Source organism: Diospyros lotus, chromosome 10, assembly GCF_014633365.1.
Source record: "Diospyros lotus cultivar Yz01 chromosome 10, ASM1463336v1, whole genome shotgun sequence".
Taxonomy (NCBI): domain Eukaryota; kingdom Viridiplantae; phylum Streptophyta; class Magnoliopsida; order Ericales; family Ebenaceae; genus Diospyros; species Diospyros lotus.
Window position 1 is genome coordinate 26,243,946 of NC_068347.1, and position 19,575 is coordinate 26,263,520.

The 19,575-nt window shown below is 36.6% G+C and overlaps 2 protein-coding genes across 2 annotated transcripts; one reads left to right on the forward strand and one right to left on the reverse strand.

The window, feature by feature from the left end:
• Positions 1–291: 291 nt before the first annotated feature.
• LOC127812340 (THO complex subunit 3) lies at positions 292–6,026 on the reverse strand. Its single transcript, XM_052352776.1, has 11 exons — positions 5,855–6,026; positions 5,560–5,655; positions 4,884–5,013; positions 4,146–4,237; positions 3,862–3,930; positions 2,867–2,924; positions 2,626–2,725; positions 1,498–1,584; positions 1,262–1,340; positions 884–1,016; positions 292–732 (listed from the first exon to the last, which is right to left on the reverse strand). Exons 1-11 carry the CDS (start codon positions 5,915–5,917, stop codon positions 698–700), a joined length of 942 nt encoding a protein of 313 aa, XP_052208736.1. The 5' UTR covers positions 5,918–6,026; the 3' UTR covers positions 292–697.
• Positions 6,027–8,960: 2,934 nt separating this feature from the next.
• LOC127811443 (ubiquitin-conjugating enzyme E2 28-like) lies at positions 8,961–15,135 on the forward strand. The gene is made up of 5 exons (XM_052351328.1): positions 8,961–9,092; positions 10,160–10,271; positions 13,732–13,859; positions 14,143–14,247; positions 14,744–15,135. Exons 2-5 carry the CDS (start codon positions 10,202–10,204, stop codon positions 14,885–14,887), a joined length of 447 nt encoding a protein of 148 aa, XP_052207288.1. The 5' UTR covers positions 8,961–9,092; positions 10,160–10,201; the 3' UTR covers positions 14,888–15,135.
• The last annotated feature ends 4,440 nt before the right edge of the window (positions 15,136–19,575 follow it).

The following is a 19,575-nucleotide window of genomic DNA, read 5'->3' on the forward strand; positions in this document are numbered from 1 at the left end:
ATATTAATCATTGTTATATGACAAGAAGAAAATATTTGTTACATGCTATTAATCTAAAAGGAAGTAGGTGACATTTAAAAAATAGACTAGTGGTTGATAAATTTTATATGAACTCTACCCTTTAATGTTTGGTGAAAAGCATTTTTGTGTTGACTCGGCAAAAAAACACTGCAATATGACAACGAAAACATTTTTACCGTGGAGGAGAAGCAAGAAGCAGACTTTGGCTTAGGAGGAAAAGTAAAATTATTTTTGCAAATATGACTTGATAAAGTCAAAAAATTCCCAATGTTCCACTCATAACTGAAAGAAGTGCTTTTACTTACCAAATTATAAAATGATTAACAAAAATGTTTTTGTACTCTCTCTCCATTAATCCTCCTACCAAATGTCCCGCTACGAATTGTAGCCATAAGCCTTTTTATTTATGTAGGAAAGAAAGCTCAAATCCTTGCACATATTGGCATATTCTGCATGCAATGTCACCACTCGCTAGGCCTAACAAAACAATTGTCCATTGCCCACTAATTGGACACTACATATTTATGACCCCTCAAGAGGAGTTTTTTTTTTTCCATCACACCCCGTTAGATGGGCTGTTGTTAAAAGTGCTTGCTGATTCCATCTCTTCCCATTTGGTATAGCTCTTGGAATGTAATTCCAAGGCAACACCACCAAATTAGCCGTCGCTGGTATCCTATGCACTTTCAAACCCAAATATTCGGAAAACACCTGCACAACACAAACACAAACACAGACAAAAAAGCTTGTGAAACTTTCATTCACCATCATCAAATGTTACGAAATAGTTTACTTTCCTCTTCTTATTGTTTCTTGGCAACTGTATACACAATAATAATACCATGTCAAGACGTTACAATACCTTCATCAGCCTGATATTTGTTTTTGTCGTCTCCAGCATATGCAAGCAAATTATATTTCGGGTTCCATTCAACGCTGTTCATGGCAGCTCGACAGGGTATTTGGTGGACAGATCGTCCAGTTTGAACATTGGACTGCACAAGAATGCAGCAGTGTTAGCTTAACCTGTTTCAAGTTGTATAGATGAGATCTAACAATCTTAACCGCCCATGGTAGAGATCACTCAACAGAGTTGTATCTCTGCCCTGGAAAAGAAGATGTGCAACTATTCCTGCACCTAAACTTTCTTCGCTAAAATAATGTAGAATCAAGGTGAGAGGCAAAGAAAGCCCAGGTTTCTTAGCTAATTTGAGAAGATAAGAAGTTCAATGATGCATACTATATCAATAAAGAGGTCTTCACTAGCAGAAGCAATATATTCTCCTGTGTAGTTGAAGCTTATAGTCCTGACTGGCCATCTGAGAATAAGCAAAAACAAAGTCATTTCCTGCCTGGCAAGGGAAGTAAGCAAAAACCTTAATTGGGTAGGTACAATTCTTAGAAAAAGAACCTTGTATTTGTGCATGTGAACATTACACACATCACAACTATACAAGATGCTGAGAAAAGACTCACTCAAGTTTTGTAAAGGTTCGCACGCAAAGCATCTCTTTGATATCCCAAAGACTAACTAAAGAATCAGCACTTCCAACTGCAAAATATCTGACACAAAGTACTAGAAGATAAAGATGCAGTTATAGATGTTAAAAGGATTCTAATATACAATCTTCTACTAAGGACTAGAAAATGAAGAATGTTCAACTCAAAAAGAATAGAATTTTTATTAGAACTTGAGACGACACAAACTAATTAACTGTGAGTAGCCAGTTTGAAATTTATTTATCTATTTATTTTTATTCTTCAAAGACGTAGGCTGTAATCGAAGCAGAGATCATTTATAGTGGACATACATGTGCTATAATGTGTAATTACCATCTCAGAAGGGAATTCAGGGAGCATTAGTACTTTATCAGCTGCACTGTATAGGCAGTATTCCCATTAATCTTGAAAAACATTATGTAACTACTGATGAAGCCATAAGATTTACATTGACAGTGACATAAGACTGTCAAAATCATCAAAGGGAACCAATTGGTTGCCATCTTAATAGTAATCCAAAGATATTTTGAACAGTGGTAATGCACCAATAATAGAAAAGAAGTTAGAATCCTTCTATCAGAAAGTCAGGCATGCATGTGCATAACCCACAAGAGCACAAGCACATAACATTACTACACTGTCTTACGACTTTCTTTGTTTCTCTTTCTTACTAGTCTACTTTCATGTCATCCATTTTATATAGACAAAGTGGAAAACAAGCAAGGCACCAGGTATCCTAGACTAAGAGCTGTTACCCACATTAACAAGAAATAAACCAGTACTACAAGATGCTAATAACAAAGATAGGAAACAAAAGATAGAAAGGCACCTAACTTGTGATCTATTTCTCAGTCCCATAATGCCATCACCATAAAATGACTAGGTTTGAAATTGAAAAAAAAAAAAATGGCATTGTGCCATTAACAGCTTGAGTAAGGATGTGCATCCTTTGAATGTTATATTGTGAATGCCCTTCAATTTTTGACAGCATTATTCCATGCTAACACCACAGCATCATTTTGATAGAGAAGAAACTACTAGACTTCTGGAGCCACAGAATAAAAACTTTGACCAACAATTAGATAAGAGGAATGTGGGGCACACCTTCCTAATGGATCAATAGCAATACAATAGCAACCAGCTGTATGAGCCATAAGGGTGTCAACTGCTCGAAGTGATGGATATGCTAGTACTTCAACAGTGCCTGAAAGGGAATAGATATGAATAGCAAAGACAAGTTTTCCGGGCAATGAAAAATTATAAGAATCAAATTAGGTGGCAAAAGAAGATCTATTTCCCTAAATCAAAAAAAAAAAAAAAAATCCTGTTTAACATTTGTTCTCACCATTTCCAGTTGTCAAAAAGAACATATCTCCTGTCATGTTCCAAGCGATCTCATTTACCTGATGAGAAAGGAGCCAAGAACCATTTAACAGAACAAGGCACATTAAAAATAATGTTTACCATTAACCAGTTACAAGCCAGGTATCTTATTCCATGGAAAACAATTAGTCTTCTCCATATAATTTCATATTGCCCACATATAATTCAGCAACTAAGTTTACTTGGTTGGCTCAGCAACCATGATGGAAAACTTGTTTAATTAGCAATCTTATACTGGAAAGCGACATAATGTGGGTCAAATACTGTTTCAAATTTTCTATGCACACAGAACTTGTGAATTTATGCAATAAAATTTTTCTTATTCACATGCAGGTTTCAGATCTTAGAAGTCACAGAAGATGGTTCAGAACTTCATGCGTGAGAACAACAAGACCAATGACACTATCAGCAAGCAAGAGTGGCTCAGCTCAAAGTTGAACCAATTAAAATTCCAACGGAACCTGAAGGCAGTAAGAAGATTGACAACAACCAGAAGTTTTCATCATCACTCTTGCAAAACTTGGCTACTATGCTTGGATAACTTGTAAAAAGCCAAATTTTGATGTATGAGTAAGCTGTTATGTTCAGATCACTTCTCAAAAATTTTAAACTATGAGTTTATAAGTACGGATTCAAATGTTTCATAGTTATCTTGTCCTAATTTTTTGTTGGTTTTAGTGTGTTAGGATATTTTAATTGGAAAAGAAAAGGAAAATGAATTGAAAGGAACAAGATATATTTGCTTTTGTTAAGAAAGTTTAGTAAAATGTGAATAAAACATATAGGCATCTCTCTAAAATCAATTTTCTTTTTCACAGTTTGGTTTACTCATAGAAATTAAACAAGTATAAGTCTTTCCAGTCCACGTCCTTTTCACTTTATAACTTCTAGATCCTATCATAGCATGAAAAGAATGGGAAGCATGAGCTTTGAGTATTGGTTAGGACAAGAAGTTACCTCATAACCGAATTTTCGCTTATGGATAGGCTTAAATTTCCGCACATCCAGTATAGTCAGTTCATCATCCTGAGATAAAACAAAATCAACAAAGTGAGATAAGTTCCCACATACATGTTCTAACTTGGCAAATATATAACAGAAAATAAGAGGTCAAAAGTGACTTCGGAGCCCAATGATTCCAAGAAAACCAAGTTCAGACATAAAATGGAATATCAAACAAAATATGATGGTCAAAGAGATGGGACAATTGGAAAAACATTAGACGAAACTGTAGTGTTTACCCTATTCCCAACAGCTATGTGGGCACCATCAGGCTTGTAGGTAATGTTGATATTCTCACCGCTAAGTTCAGCTTGTTGTGAGCATTTTCCACCTGCCGAAACCAAGTCAGCCATGAAAATAAGTACTTCTAACCTTGTCTCCAAGTAATTTGTGTTCTAATAATGAGTAATTCTCATTATTTTTGACAAGCAGAAATATGATAGAGGAATTCTTAAAGCGTTCCTTTTTAGGGTGATTTCTTGAACTTGAGCTTGAAATGCTCACACTTCCCTTTTCATAGGTGATTTCTTGACCTTCACCTTCAAAAATCTAAAAATTTTCTAGCTCATTTTTCGATTGTACTTCATTTTATCGACTATTTCTTGATTTTCTTCTATATTTTATATCATATATCAAGCATTTCCATACAAGAGGGGAAGTTCCATTTCTGAACCCAATTTCAAAATGCAATTTCCAAGTTACTTGTTTGGTCAAAAAATTAAAGCAGTGAGACTTTTCGCAACAATGAAAAGGTAAGTGCTTCAAAATCTCTATTTCTTAACAAAACTATTTGTCTGGCGTTTCAATTTTTGTTATTACTAGTCATACTTTACTCTTAGGTATGATATAAGGGACTTATAGAAGTTAAGGGCATGGATACAAATGCTTGGCAACCTAAAATACATGCAACCAACCCCACATAGTGGGATAAAGGCTTGATACGTCATTTGTGTTTATGCAGAATAACATTCACTTACTACGAGCATCCCATAGACGAACTGTCTTGTCACCCGAAGCAGTAGCTATTAAGTCAGCATGTTTGGGGTCCCAACATAACTGGTCCACACTATCAGTATGCCCCTTCAGTTCAATATCTTTAACCTTTCCCTGTGAAAAAAGATCTCCAAATAACAAGTTGAATATGTAGGAGAATGTAATTGTTGGAAATAAAGCAGTGCCCACAACAAATACCAATATTTCACCAATTTCTCCAATAAAACAAAAGGCGGGGAGAAATATCAAAGAGAATTACAGACAGCAAAATGTCGAGATACATGAAAGTAAACATCTTTTTTCTACGAAAGAGCAAGGGTTAGATAGGTTGTCCCAAAATTGTGAGCTAACAGTTTTAAATTTGTTTGCTTATAGTTGGATACTTCGTATATTTGAGTCTAGAAAAAGAACGACTATGAAAACTATATATCTTTCTTGAAAGTTAAAAGAAATGATAAATCCTTCACTTTCATTCCCTTTATTTTAGTATTTACCCTTCTATCCACTTTACTTTCAACTCCAATACAAACAAAGCGAAGCAAGTGAATGTTGTTTCAAATTAAATCATTTAAAAGGCTAAGACCTGCAATAGACCGGTCACAATTTCCACATCCATGTATGTAAATATAATACGGTATTAAAAGAATGGGAAAAGCATACATGTCCGTGAGGCTCGATTTGCCAAACACGAGCCGTTTGATCGACGGAACCGGAAGCGAGCTTCGTACCGACGCAATTCCAAGCCACCGAATGCACCTTTTCCAAACAAAAAAAAGTCAATTTTCTCTTTAATTCTGTCTAATCAAGTTGAGTACAACAATGCTATTCGCATATTCAAGCTGACGACCAAGCCAAGTAAAAGCGTAAAGCTAGGGTTTTGTACAGACAGTCTCATGCAGAAATTACAGAGAGAAATAGAAGGAAATGGACAAAAAGAAAAGGAAAAAGAAGGAACCTTCTTCTTGTGGCCTTGGTATTCTCTGTTATGGAGGTTCTTGAAGGCTATGGTCTCCTCCATGCCCAGCTCGCCGTCCAATTTAGGTTTTGTTTGGCGCTAATTCTTTCAATCAACCAGTAGCCTCTGCTGAGAAGGGAAGGGTGGGGGGCGGTCATGGGATCCGATGGAAAAGGGAAAATTTCATAGTCTACCCTTAATTGTTTTTAAATTGCACTCATCATTCATGTACTTTTAAAAATAACACTTAGCACTTTTAGGTTAATTATTGTATAATGCATACCCTTTGCCATCAAATAACAATGGTTAACCTTTTTAAAAAGAATTAAAATGCCCTCACCCTTTCTACTCTATTTTTTTCTATTCAAAAATTAAATAAAAAATAATAATATCCATAAAAAGAGATCAAGATACATATAAGAGAAAGATAATTAATGATAAGCTAAGCAATTAAAAAAATATGGTCAAATATAAATTGACATAAAAAGAGATAAATATGTTATTGGCAATGGATAAGCTAAATATGTATGTGTGTACGTGTAATGAAATAAAAATATATGTAATAAGGTTTTTTTCATCACTGGTAATGGAAAAAAAATCTTATTACTAGTACGTATGATAAGATTTATTCACTATTGTTGATGACTTGTGACGTGGAAGAGCAATCGTCGATGACCAATAATAAGTAACCTTTTGTTGGTTGGTAGCGACATAATGAAAGGGAAAGAAAAATAAAAAAAAAAGTGAAAGATATAAAAGAAAAAAAAATATCTTAAATACAAAAGTAAAATAGTCATATAATTTGGTATATAAAAAATAGTGAAATAAAATCGTTAATAATATAAAATAAAAGTGTAAATCATCAATAAAATACTAAAATTTTATCATGGCTTTAATTTGGGATTAATTATTAAATTTCTTTAATAATTGAGTATTAATTATCCATTTAAAATAGGACGTGACAAACTTAAATGGAAAATGATAATACTAGACTAATCACTTAGGTTTTGTCTTGAATCAAGTACTTGTAAATGTGATATTTTTGTTATTTGAGATAACTATAATGTTCAATTCAATAAAAAAAGGTAAATGGATATAGAATATAATTGTGTTTTTATCTTTAGAAGTTTACTCTATTTATAAATAAGGATTAGTGATATCCAAGGGTGTAGTACGGCCGTTAGGTTGAGATTTTTGAGTGGTTAGAGAAATTTTTTAAATATTTGAGAGATTCTCGGTTAATTAGGTTTGTTAAAAAGATTTTCATTGACAAATTTTAAAAATATAGATGAAGTCTACTTGAATTTTTTATGTCATAAATTGACTTGCATTTGCAATAAGTTAAATTTAAAAAACACTTGTTGTTCCTAAGTGAAAATAAATTGTGACTTTAGATTGATATTCCTTGGCACACATGATGATTAGTGGGGCTATATGAATAATTGAGTCATTTATCTCTCTCTAAATTATTCTCATAGGGATATTTGATCAAATAAGGCCTTTGATTTCTTCATATTCATCATTGGCTTCACTTTAGCATTTATATCATAATATAAAGTTTGAAAAATTCACTAAGTTCGTAAACCCACTTAAGCACTTTATTAATGGATGTTGGGAAAATAATCTCGCACAAAGCCAAAACACTTTCTGTTAGTAGCGAACAAATCGAATCACAAGTAATAGCAAGAACACATGAGAACAGAAAGTTAAACTTCCCTTTTAAAAAATACCAATGAAGGTTACAACTTATTCAAGGCTCAGATCTGTATATCATCACCTACAGCGAACCAACGAGAAGCTCTCCCAAACCGAAGTCCAATTGGCCCAGCTCGGTACCAGCACACAGCAAGAAGATCACACAGAAATGGTTCACACAGAGACCCAACGAGTTCAACTAGGTTTCTCTTCTTTTTCACACTATCGTCCCATCGAACCCACATAGGTTTTATAGCCATCAAAAGATAAACCGAAACCAGCAAAAAATCCGTCAAATGAGGATAAAGGAACCAGGCTTTCGGAGAAGATAGAAATGGCGAGATAGGAGGAGAGGATAAGTTAGGGTTTTGGACGGAGTCGCAAATGGCCAGAGAAGAAGTAGGTCACAAAACGAGAAACAAGTATTATATACCTGGGAGAGGGCTGGCCGAGTTGGGCTTCAATTTGGGCCTGAGCTGCTGGGCCAAAATTGGCCCTGCCTCCTCAAAGGCCCTTTGGGCTTGCTTCTCTATTTGGTGACCTGCACATTGGGTTGTATCAACACAAAAGTGGCCCACATGATTATCATAGCCTTGGGATGTTTGGTATCACAAACAACAATGGACAACAACCTAAAATGCCTGTTTTGGTTGTGTTTGATAACTCTTTTGTCGTATGAATACATCGATATATTTAATATTCAATGATTAACTCAACTAACTTGGTGCGTATGACTAATGCATTGGTTACTAAGTTGGACGTGGACATATTTTTTTTGTTGATTATATTATATTATGTAAATAAAAAAAAAAGTTTATCTTTATTGACTCGATTCTAATGCATAAAAAAATTAATTTTTGATTCACTTTCAATAATTGTATTTTGACAATGATACATAAAATATTATTAAAAAAACTAAAATTTAGCTTAGTTATGAAAGTAATACAATTATTATAAACTTAGGTTGATATCTATAATAATAATAACATTTTCCTAATAGAAGGTGGGGATTCTCATACTATTCTTATTTTTATTATATTATAAATTTAAGAAGGTGATATTAAAATTTTTAATTAGATACAGTTTGTTTGGAAACAAATTCCAATAGAATTAAATTACAATTTCAATATTTTAATTAATTAAAAAAGAACTATAATTGTAATTATTTTGTTTGAAAGAGAATATATTAAAAATGATAAGAGAATACCAAATTATTATAGCGTCAGTGACATTGATTAATTAATTTTAGCAATATATCTATGTACATTACAACATGTATGTATTATATTAGATGAAGGCACACGTGCGTGGCGAAGGCTGAGGCACGTGGGCCAATGAAGACCGGGCACAGTGGACACGTGCCAAAACGCCGCATTAAAATTAAGTGGTGCCACTACCAAAAATTCGCCGACTATAAAAGCGAAAAGAAAACAAAGCCGAATTGTAAACGCTTCAGTTGCCCGAGGCGGCCTTTGAAGAATCCGCTGAAGCAGCGGCGGCAGCAGCAGCAAACCCTAGAGAGAGAGCCCCGTCGCTCGTTTGGGTAAGCCTCCTTTTATTTATTCGAGTTGATACAATCAATGTGCAGGTTTGATTTTGGTTGTAGTCTTGGTCATTTCCGCTTACGATCGTCGATTGATCGGTATGGTTTCGGTTTTCGATTAGGTTTTTGGGATTTTCCCTCTTCTATTTTTGTTTTATTTTTTATCTTGTAGTTCAGTGTGCTTATTTGCGAGCAAATCAATTGTCGCGTGCCTGTCCTGGTTCGGGTTGGTTGTGTTTTATCAATGTTTATAGGATTGGAGATGGTGGTTTTTCTGGTTTTGTTTGTTGTTTGTGTGTCTGTTAAGCAAGCGTAGGTGAAGAGTGGAAAGATAATGGAAAAGAGGTACTTGGTCTTTTGGATTATAGTAGTCGGAGGGATGGGGGGGGGGGGTGGTGGTGGTAAAGGGATTAGGCTTCGCTAGGGTCACTGAAAGAAAATAACTTTTTTCCGGGTATGATTTGAAAGCTGGAGTGACAATTACCAAGATGCAAGTATTGAACTTTAGAGGACGTAGCGATAATGTAGAGGACATAGAGACTTGACTTTTTGTTGTAACAATTTGTAGAATTGCGAATGTGTTTGAGATTGGAGGGAGGGTACGGGGATCTTGCTTCATTAGGGTCACTGAGAGGAGATTTTTTTTTGGATATGATGTGGAAACCTGGAGCGACAATTGCCAATATGTAAGCATTGAAGGTTAGGGGATGTAGTGAACATTTAGTTTTACAGTATCTAAGGAGTTGACGCTTTGTTGTAAGAAAAGGTAGAATTGCGAATATGTTTTAAGCGTGTTCGTTAATTCTTCCTTTTTCTTCGGGTTTCTACCAATCAAAACAGGGAAAATTGTTTGCTGCTGTACTTTCCTCTTATTGTGCTGGTGAACTGGAAATGCTTAAATTTTGTCCTGTCTCAATAATGTTTTGTTCTCCTTATAAGATATTATCACTCCTTATCCCTTTGAAAACGACAGATGTGCTTTCCGTTAGATCTTATAACTAACTAGTTTTATATTATTTTGCTGTCCTTTGGCATCTTTAGTGAGTTGATATTTGATATTTTTGTAGTGAAAAGCCTGAACTGGTGTTATCAACTATAGAGAATTAGTTATGGCTTCCAAGAGGATCCAAAAGGAGTTGAAGGACCTGCAGAAGGACCCCCCTGCCTCTTGCAGCGCTGGTATGTCCTTTTTACATCTCACTTTTCTAACCGCTTTTAATTAATTCCTTGCATGCTACATACATAATTATCTTCCCACCTGATGCATGGAGGCTATTAAATTCAGTTACAGATGGTTTTCCCTGTATGAAAAGGCAAATCATAACTGCTAATATCATAGTAGTAAGTTATTGGCTTTATTATTGTTTGGTCCTTTGTGGTATCTTAGCCAGAATGTAATTTTTTATTTTCTACCAGGATTGCTTCGGTACAATATGTGATGTTGACTACCGAATGAGATTCATAACTGCAATGCAAATTGAATGTGTTTTCCAACACACACAATACACTTTTACCAAAATATTAATTACCCAAATAAAACCTTTAGTAAAATTGCCTTCTCTCATCTTCCAATATTTTCTCCAGATTTAGGTAAAGCGTATATGCTACTCTTTTGCATTAGCACCACGGCTTGTGGTTGTAGGACTACCTCTCTTAACACATCCACTTCCTACTCAAGAAAAAGAAAGGAAATGGATAAATGGAAAGGTAAGAAAGAAACTATGAGTGGGTGAAAACCAAGTCTAAATTGTTCCCTATGCTGTTTCCTTTTGCATTTGGCTTAGAGTCAAGTATTTTAAAGTGATTCTGTCAGAAAGCCAAAAAATTACACTTTCTGGTGTCAAAGATTATTGTTTAGTGGGACATTGACTTTAATCTGTGGTATACAAGTGGGATGCATGGAATTTATAAGTATACTTTTGGTGCTATATGGGATGTTTGATTTAAGTATTCCTAAAATTGGGAATAATGCAGGACAACAATACAAAGGAATTAAGGTAAGGTGAAGAAAGAAGTTTGTAACCCACACACACACACATGAAAAGGATCTGAAACTCTTAGGGAGACACTATAATGATATTTAAACATTTCCTTATTAATTTCTAAATACAATTAACATGAATTGTCATTTTCTGGGCAAGTGGGTGTAGTTGCAAAGATAAAATTTTTGCATTTGACCCTTCTTCCTCATGTATCTACCAGAGCTGCTAAGTATGTATCGAATCCTTTCTCCAGTCCACACTCCACTTATATAGATGACACCATTCTATCATTTCCTGTGTTTGTCTTGTCGAGTCTGCCTCTAGCACTCTGTCCGTTAATTTCTTCAGGGGCTAGCTTTTGCTTATGCTTCCTTTCCTGTTGCCCCCTCTGGGCCAATTATTGACGTCGTCTATGAACAGGTTCCTACTGGAAGTTTTTGGTGCCCAATATTAGGTGGGCTCACTCAAACAACTACTGTAGTAGGTAGTAGTAAAGCATGTAATATACTGATTTATTAGCAATTACACAAGGCAATAGATGTTTATACATTGGCCTTTGATAACTTCAATCATGAGTTGAAGTTCATCGATACATGAAATCTAGCTCACTGCGTTAGCACACATAAAAGTAGCTTCTTACAACATCCTCTGGTTCACCTTCTGCATTGCTCAAAATTATCCAACATGTCGGGCACATCAAGAAATGGCCAATGTTTTTAGATGTATACCTGACAACCTAGGATTTTTGTCTGAGAGCACAGTAACGGAATAATTATGCATCCATCTTCTTCCAGGACAACTCCTTGAAAGGAAGCACTCACTTAGTTGCTTTTTGAAGACCTAGCGTGCTTCTTTTTACTTCAAAGCAGGTGTGATAACTGAGTTCAAGGTTACGTTTGGTTGGGTAGAGTGGAGGGTGAGGGAATGGGAATGGTAATGGAATTCACACAAAAGACTGTTTGGTTGCTATGACATTTCCTAGGGGAATGGCCATTCCCTCAAAATGATGGGAAGGCTTTCCCCCAGAAAATGGATGGAAAGCCTACCCATTCTGCGGAATGGGAGATATTATTACATTTTTACTCACATTTTTCTTCTAATTACATAGTGCCACAAATATAAGCTTGTCGCCTGCTGTTGTATGCCGATGTCATCCACCTGCTGTTGTATGCCGATGTCATCCACCTGCTGTTGTAAGCTGCTGTCATCTGCCTGCTGCCACCAGTCGCCGCTGCTTGCTGCCGCCCACTGCTGCAGCCGCTAAAATTAATTGTACTTAAAAATTAAATAAAATTTTATTTTTATTTAATATTGTTACCTAAAAAGGGGAAATAAATTTCTAACGTATATTTGGTAATTACGTGATTTTTTGGAATTAAATATCATTTTTAAAATGTAAAAGGGCATTTTTGTCAATTGATTATTTTTACCATTCCATTTCATCAAGATGAAGGCATACCAAGCATAACAATGGAATGAATGGTCATACCAAACATAGTGACGGAATGGAATAGTCATTCCGTTCCCATTCCATTCAAAACCATTTTGTCCAACCAAACATTACCTATTTTTTAATGGACTTTCAATCTATTGGCAATTACCGTCTCCTTCTGGAACAACTTCCTATTCTTATTCAATCTTAGACATTAGACATTAGGTTGGTGAGTTTACTTTCTCTAACTAGGCTAAGTCCCCCTGCCGTTTAGTTCTTCTGGGGTCATTAGTGACTTCAGTTTGAAAATTCACATCAGGAGATAAGAAGGGCTATGCGTGCAACACAAATGATAAATGCAAGTCTCAGATGTCTGACCCTTCTGGAGTAATTAGATTCTTGAATTCTTAGTTTTTGAAGAAAAATAGACCTTGTGTTTGATGTTAAAGGAGGGGCTTGCCCTTGAATTTGTTTGGATGATTGGGAGATATAAATCTCATTTTCCTTTAGTTTCATTTAACTTTAAGCATGCAACTTAAATCATAATAAACTTTAAATTGTAATATCATGTGATATATGTTATATTAAGGTGTTTGCTATTAGCCATTTACTTGCATCTAATCTTTGTAAAAATACCCCAGTACCTGGAGTTTGGTGGTTAAAGGAGGTCCAACATTTACTTCTAGGAAAAGGGTAAGAAATAACAAAAAGAACAAGATAAGTCGACAGCTGCTGCTTGCATAATACTCATGTGGCTCATGTTGAGATCCATGCCTCTGTTATATGTTCTCCACTTCAAATAATAGATTCTAAATGCATATATATATTTTTATATTTTTTTATTAATGGTGGAATGGCTGTTGTTTGAAGCTTGGACTTCCTTGAATGTTGGGATTTCGTAGTTGTCTCAGATCACTGAATGTTGTATACTGTTATCCTGTGTTATAATGGTTGAGCAAATATGCCCATATTTAATGAGAGAACTATTCTGCTGATAATTCTATGGTTTTCATTTTGAAATAGCAGTTGGTTGTTGGTTTGGTCCTGTACTATAATAGTGCTATCTGTTCAATGTGGAGTCATTTATTGAAATATTTGAGAAATGTCATGAACAGTTGAGTCACTGATGGAAAATTGCGTGGATGGTGTCTTGTTTAATTCCATTTTCTTTTCTGGAAATTGTTTTGGTTATTCTTGTTATTTGTAATTCTATCTTGTTATACAGGTCCTGTTGGCGAGGACATGTTCCATTGGCAAGCAACAATTATGGGCCCAGCAGACAGCCCATTTTCAGGTGGTGTGTTTCTTGTTACTATTCACTTCCCTCCGGATTATCCATTCAAGCCACCAAAGGTAATACATTCAGTTAATCTCGAGTATAATCATGTTAAATGTCTCTCGATACCGATCTTCATGGACATTGTTGTTTCCATAGGTGTACTAGTAGTTATATTTAGCCTTCTAATCTGGCACCTAGACTGGTCGGCAAATTTTCAATGTATTTGTTCACTCTTCTTTGACTGTGTCTCCTTCTGTTTTCTGTACCTTACCTCCCTCTACAGCCATGGATGATTTTTTTCCCCCCGCTGTTAGTAATTTTGTTGAATTAAAGAATTTCTAATTATGTTTTTGGTAGGTTTCCTTCAAAACCAAAGTGTTCCACCCCAACATAAACAGCAATGGTAGCATTTGCCTTGACATTCTCAAAGAACAATGGAGCCCAGCCCTCACAATATCCAAGGTAATGTGCTTGGTTTGTTTGTCGACCAATAAGATTATGTGCTATTTCAGGAGTTGCTAGCTTAACATCTTGGTATCTTGGATGGTGATTTACAAGTTGAAATTATACACAGTATTCCCAGTTATGTGTATGCCCATCATCACAATAGCTCATAATTATATAAACGCTATTGGCACATCATTTTGCATGGGGGGCGGTGGTGGTGTAAATTTTTAATGAATATCTATTTCCTAATATTGAGGGCAACCATTGGTAGCTACCACAAGGTTTTGTGATTAGAGCATCACAGGTTGAGTTAAAATAGTATTTTTTTGGCAAAAGAAGCGAATGTTAAGGTAGTGTACAAAAATGAACTCCCCGAACTGCAAAATGGAGGGCCTCTTGCACTGGGTATTCTTTTTATCAATTCCAAATATTGTTGCAAATAAGTTTTCTTGATTTAGTATTTGCTAGTAAGATATGAGTTGATTGATTGAGGGACTTTCCCTGGGTGCAGGTGCTGCTGTCCATCTGCTCACTGCTCACAGATCCAAACCCTGATGATCCTCTGGTGCCAGAGATAGCCCATATGTACAAGACAGACAGGGCCAAGTATGAGATGACTGCACGGTCCTGGACTCAGAAGTATGCCATGGGTTAAAACATGTTGAATTTACCGTCTAGGAATGCGGCATGGTCCTTCCTATTAGTAAATAAATAGATAAGTGACGAATCATCCTGGGGTACTTGGTCAGTTCTATTATGTGTCCTTGGAGTTAAGGATTTAGCATGCCATCCTTATTAACTCGGCTATATTTTCAGTATTGTTAATATTGCGATTGGGCTTTACAACTCGTGTTTTGCCATATAAGATATAGATGAATGACGCCATAGATTTTCCATCCTGAATTTGAGGCGTCCTATGCATTAAAACTCTAGTTTATGCTAATTTCCAGCAGATATTTAGCTCAGAAGCTCGCCATTGGTGCAGAGAAGGTTGAATCTAAACCTTTGGATGATGCATCATATATATGTATATATTTGTTGTCAATGAGAATCTAAACCACTGGGCAAGTAAATAGAAATCTGTGTAGGCTTGTTTCTATGGAGAGTTAGCACGAAGCTAACTGTTGGCGTTAGCATATACTTAATTTTCCCTTTTGTGCCCTGTTGTTGAGTGGCGAAGCCTGGATTTGGGTTTTGGAACTGCTTGTTTGGGGGTAATGGTGTGATTTTTTCTTTGCTCGACTAAGAAGCACGGAAACGGCAGAAATGGCCCCGTTTCCCGTTTTGAAATCGGCGAAACCTTCCTGAGATGGCCGTTTCTATAAATTGTGAAATGTTTTGGGGTTGTTTCGCCATTTTTGGAAAGTTGTTGGAAATGTGTTTCCGGTGACAGCAGCGGCGAGGAAGGCGAGATGGGTCAACAGGGAGGGTGAGAGGCAGCGGCAGTCGAAGCCTAGTGAGATGGAGGGTGCATTGACGGTCGGCTGTGAGACTGAGGTGAGACAGGTCGGCGGTGGCTGGAGGCGAGGCAATGCATGGACGTCAAGAGAGGTGATGACACTAGACGACCTAGATGGAGGATGCGGTGGCGAGCGGTGAGGCAGTAAGATGGGTCGGTGGTGAGAGCAACGGACGCCTAGGTCTCTCTAGCTTCTCCAAATCTTAGCTTCACTGCATTTATAATCTAGGATTTATAACATATAATACTATTTATATTATATAAATTATAAATTAATTTTACATACGTTTCTATTTATTTTATTTTAACACTTACAGTTTTGATGATTTATTATTTATATTTTTAACATTTATAATTTATCTTGTATTTTTGTTTTTTAATTTTTTTAAAAAATATTATTTTTGTATTTACACTTTCGTGCAATTTAATTGCTAGATTTACTGACTCTGCACAACATAAATCGAGTAAGAGTTCACCCCAAAGGTAGTAGTTGTAACTCCAAAATTTAGCATGCGTACTGGCATTGCTGATGAGTCAAACCTGGATAAACTCCCTTCTGATTATGGTACGGATTTGGCATGATGGATCTTTTATTCTTTCTCTCTCTTTGCTTTTGTGTGTTAATTTGCTACATATAATACTCTCTCTCTCTCTCTCTCTCTCTCGAACTGGGAGTTGACGGGGTCGCCCAACCACCATAAGACATGGGTTTGGTGAAACAGAAAAAGGCCTAGAATTAGAAGGAAATAGCAAGGTTGGGTGGTGGGCCATTCCCACCCATAGTGGTGGGGGAATCCAGCTATGGTTCTATTGGATATGAGCTGTTAGTGGTGCGGCTGCTGGGGCGGCCAAGCTTTGGCTTTGCATGCTCGACTAGTGGTGGGGGTGTAGCAATGATATGCCAAACAAACAATTTTAACAAAAAGTCCAAAGGTTGTCTAATTAAATATTTTGTGCATTTGAGACCTTATGCCAGTATGTTTTAAATAATAAATTATATATATATTGATCACATATACTCCTAATAAGAATTAACTTTTTTTTTTCTATTATCAACAATAGGTAGTGGTATAATGTGTTTGGTTTGGACGGGACTAATTTAGTGGGTGATTCGAAGGTATAAAATACTTGTATATCATGTCCCTGGCACTACTGCCTGCCACTCAAATCCCCAACCCAAGAAAATTATACAACTTTCTGCCCACTTAGCCAAGTCAAGTGTGCGTCGCTGCTGCTTGTAGTGTTGAAAAGGTGTGAGATAAAATAATATTATAAAATAATCTAAGTAAACAGTTACGTAAATAAGCTAAAGGTTAATTAATTTGATTTCGTATTCAATATCAAGAATTCTTCTTTCTTTTGCCGACTCCATGAACTCGAGGTGACAAATTGGCTTAAATTATTGGTTTAAATAATTGTTTCAATCATTTCAAAAAATATATTTAGAAACAAATTTACTCGACCATTTGTGGTCATTGTATTATAAGATTTCAATAATCACTAGGGTTAAGTTCTGTCGAGGGTATTTCCTGCTATACTCCTTATGAATTGGGTCCAGCCCAACATACCGGCCCAATCACATAAAGTCCAGTAGGCCCCAAACTTAGTTTATCGAAGCGAACTCATACCTTGCCTGAGCCTGAGATTAGATAGTAGGACAGAGCGAGCTTTCAGAAATACCCTTAGTTCATGAGCTTATCTGAGCGAGCTCCCAACTACACTTTGAGTGAGCTCCCAACAACTCTTGCAGTTCGTCGGCTTAGTTGATCAGCTCGCATAATGAGAGGGTCGTATGCCACGGGATACCAGTAGGTCAGGGGCCGTCCCAGCTGGACCATTCAGGCCCATTTTCTCGGCCCATTTGACCAGCCCATGTCAGTCCCATCCTGACCCCTTTGTGATAACATCATTACAGTCGCACCTGAGTTTCCGTGCATTTACCTTAGATCCCATACTCATTAATGACGGATCCCATCCACATTAATGAGGGTCTCGTCGGTGCCTTGCTGCTGTATGGACGTTCCCGCCGACGCCGGCTATTCCATCCCATCATCTGCATACGTACAACGCATGCATGAGGGTATCTTCTCATATATATCAGCCAGCTCTTTTCAGAACCATGGTGTGTTTTTCTTCTGCCCACTTACTGATACCTTACACACTTACTTACTCACTCATTGACTTGGGCATCGGAGTACCTTACAGGGACGGGCTGACGAGTCAACAAATCGAATCAGATATCTTATTTTCTCTCTCTTGGATCCACTGCACCAGTGCGGGCCAATGAATCACCATCTGTAACACCCCAAATTTCTTGAGCGTGTTATAACTTAAGATTTCGGGAATATAAAAATTATTCATATCACAATAGCTGTCATACATCACATAATATTCCAAAAACCCTAATTTTCACATTCTCAACTTAACAAACCCAATAATCGAATAGCTAAGACAGGTGTTAAAATTTCAAATGCGGAAGCTAGATCGAACCTAATATGGTTCACAACCATAATACTTTATTTATCATAAATAAAATCGTTCAAGATGTCTACAAAATGTATTACATGGACATTATCTCTCGCAAGTAATAACTGAACGTGTTAAACATATCCAAGACATACATAAGCTCGCACATAAATAAAGATATTCTAAACATGCTACAGACAACAAATTAAACTTATTCTTTAGCTACCTCTTTTCCCTTAGAGCCGCTTGTCGAACCTGGAATGTTTGAATATTCCAGGGACATAGTCCAATTAGAAGATGAATCTTCTAGTGAGAAACTCTAAAGAACAGTTCATATCAATGCATGATTAGGTATAAAATGTATGAGAAGACAACAGAAACTACTCCAAAGTGCCTCGTGAACACGTTAGCCTCTTCCAACGAGAGCTTTCTCAATGGCGCACGCATAGCGCCTCTTGGGAGGTTCCTAACTATGTCACTTCGGCCCGACCTCATAGCACTCATGCAAGCACCACATCTGTTGTTCCTTAGGTTCACGGTCTTCCCCACGAGAGCTTTCTCGATGGCGCACGCATAGCGCTTCTCGGGGGATATCCAACTTTTGCCTTCGGCCAACAACAAATAGGTACAACAGTATGGCCACACGAATTTTATAAATTCAACAATTAAAAAAGCCAACAACATATATTTTTCAGAAAAATACATTTCATATATGCAATATGATTTCACATAAGAGAACAATAAGAGTTTACGTACAAGAACTTCACAAAACACATCTCATACAATATGAGTCTCTCAGAGAATAAAAAATAAGATTTGGACTATATGAGTCTCATCTTGTTGGTTTATCTCTTAGACAGTATAATTTCATAGCAAATGGCCTAGGTTTTTGCAGAAAACACGTGTTTTGGTAAACCCAACCTCAAAAATTTTTATATAGGGTTGAGGGGCATTAAAGTGGGGGCATAACTAAAAAATTTCATGGAAAAAGGACATCTCATGCGCCCTGAGAAGGTTGGCCACGCGCCTTCACGCGCAGCCACTTTCGGCGAGTGTAACTCACGCGCTACACAGCAGATTTTGGATAGCTTCGTCCTATTTTCATATTTCGCCCATAACTTCCTCATTTTAACTCCGATTCGACCCCCGTTTGAACTTACGCGACCCTCTTTCCCCCCTCTACTGGATTATCAAAAAAAGGGACTTACCTTACTATTTTTCTGATTGATTTCGACGAATTCCGGCGAAGACCCGCAACTCCGACGAAACTCGTTGTCCGCTGCTTCTCCGCCGCTTTATTCTCTCTTTCTTGGAGAACTTCCTCCTCTCTCTCTAGAGCAAGCTCCTTCACTTAGAATGTCTCAACTCTCAAAGCTTCCTTGAATGATTTGAGAACAACCCATGATGCCTATTTATAG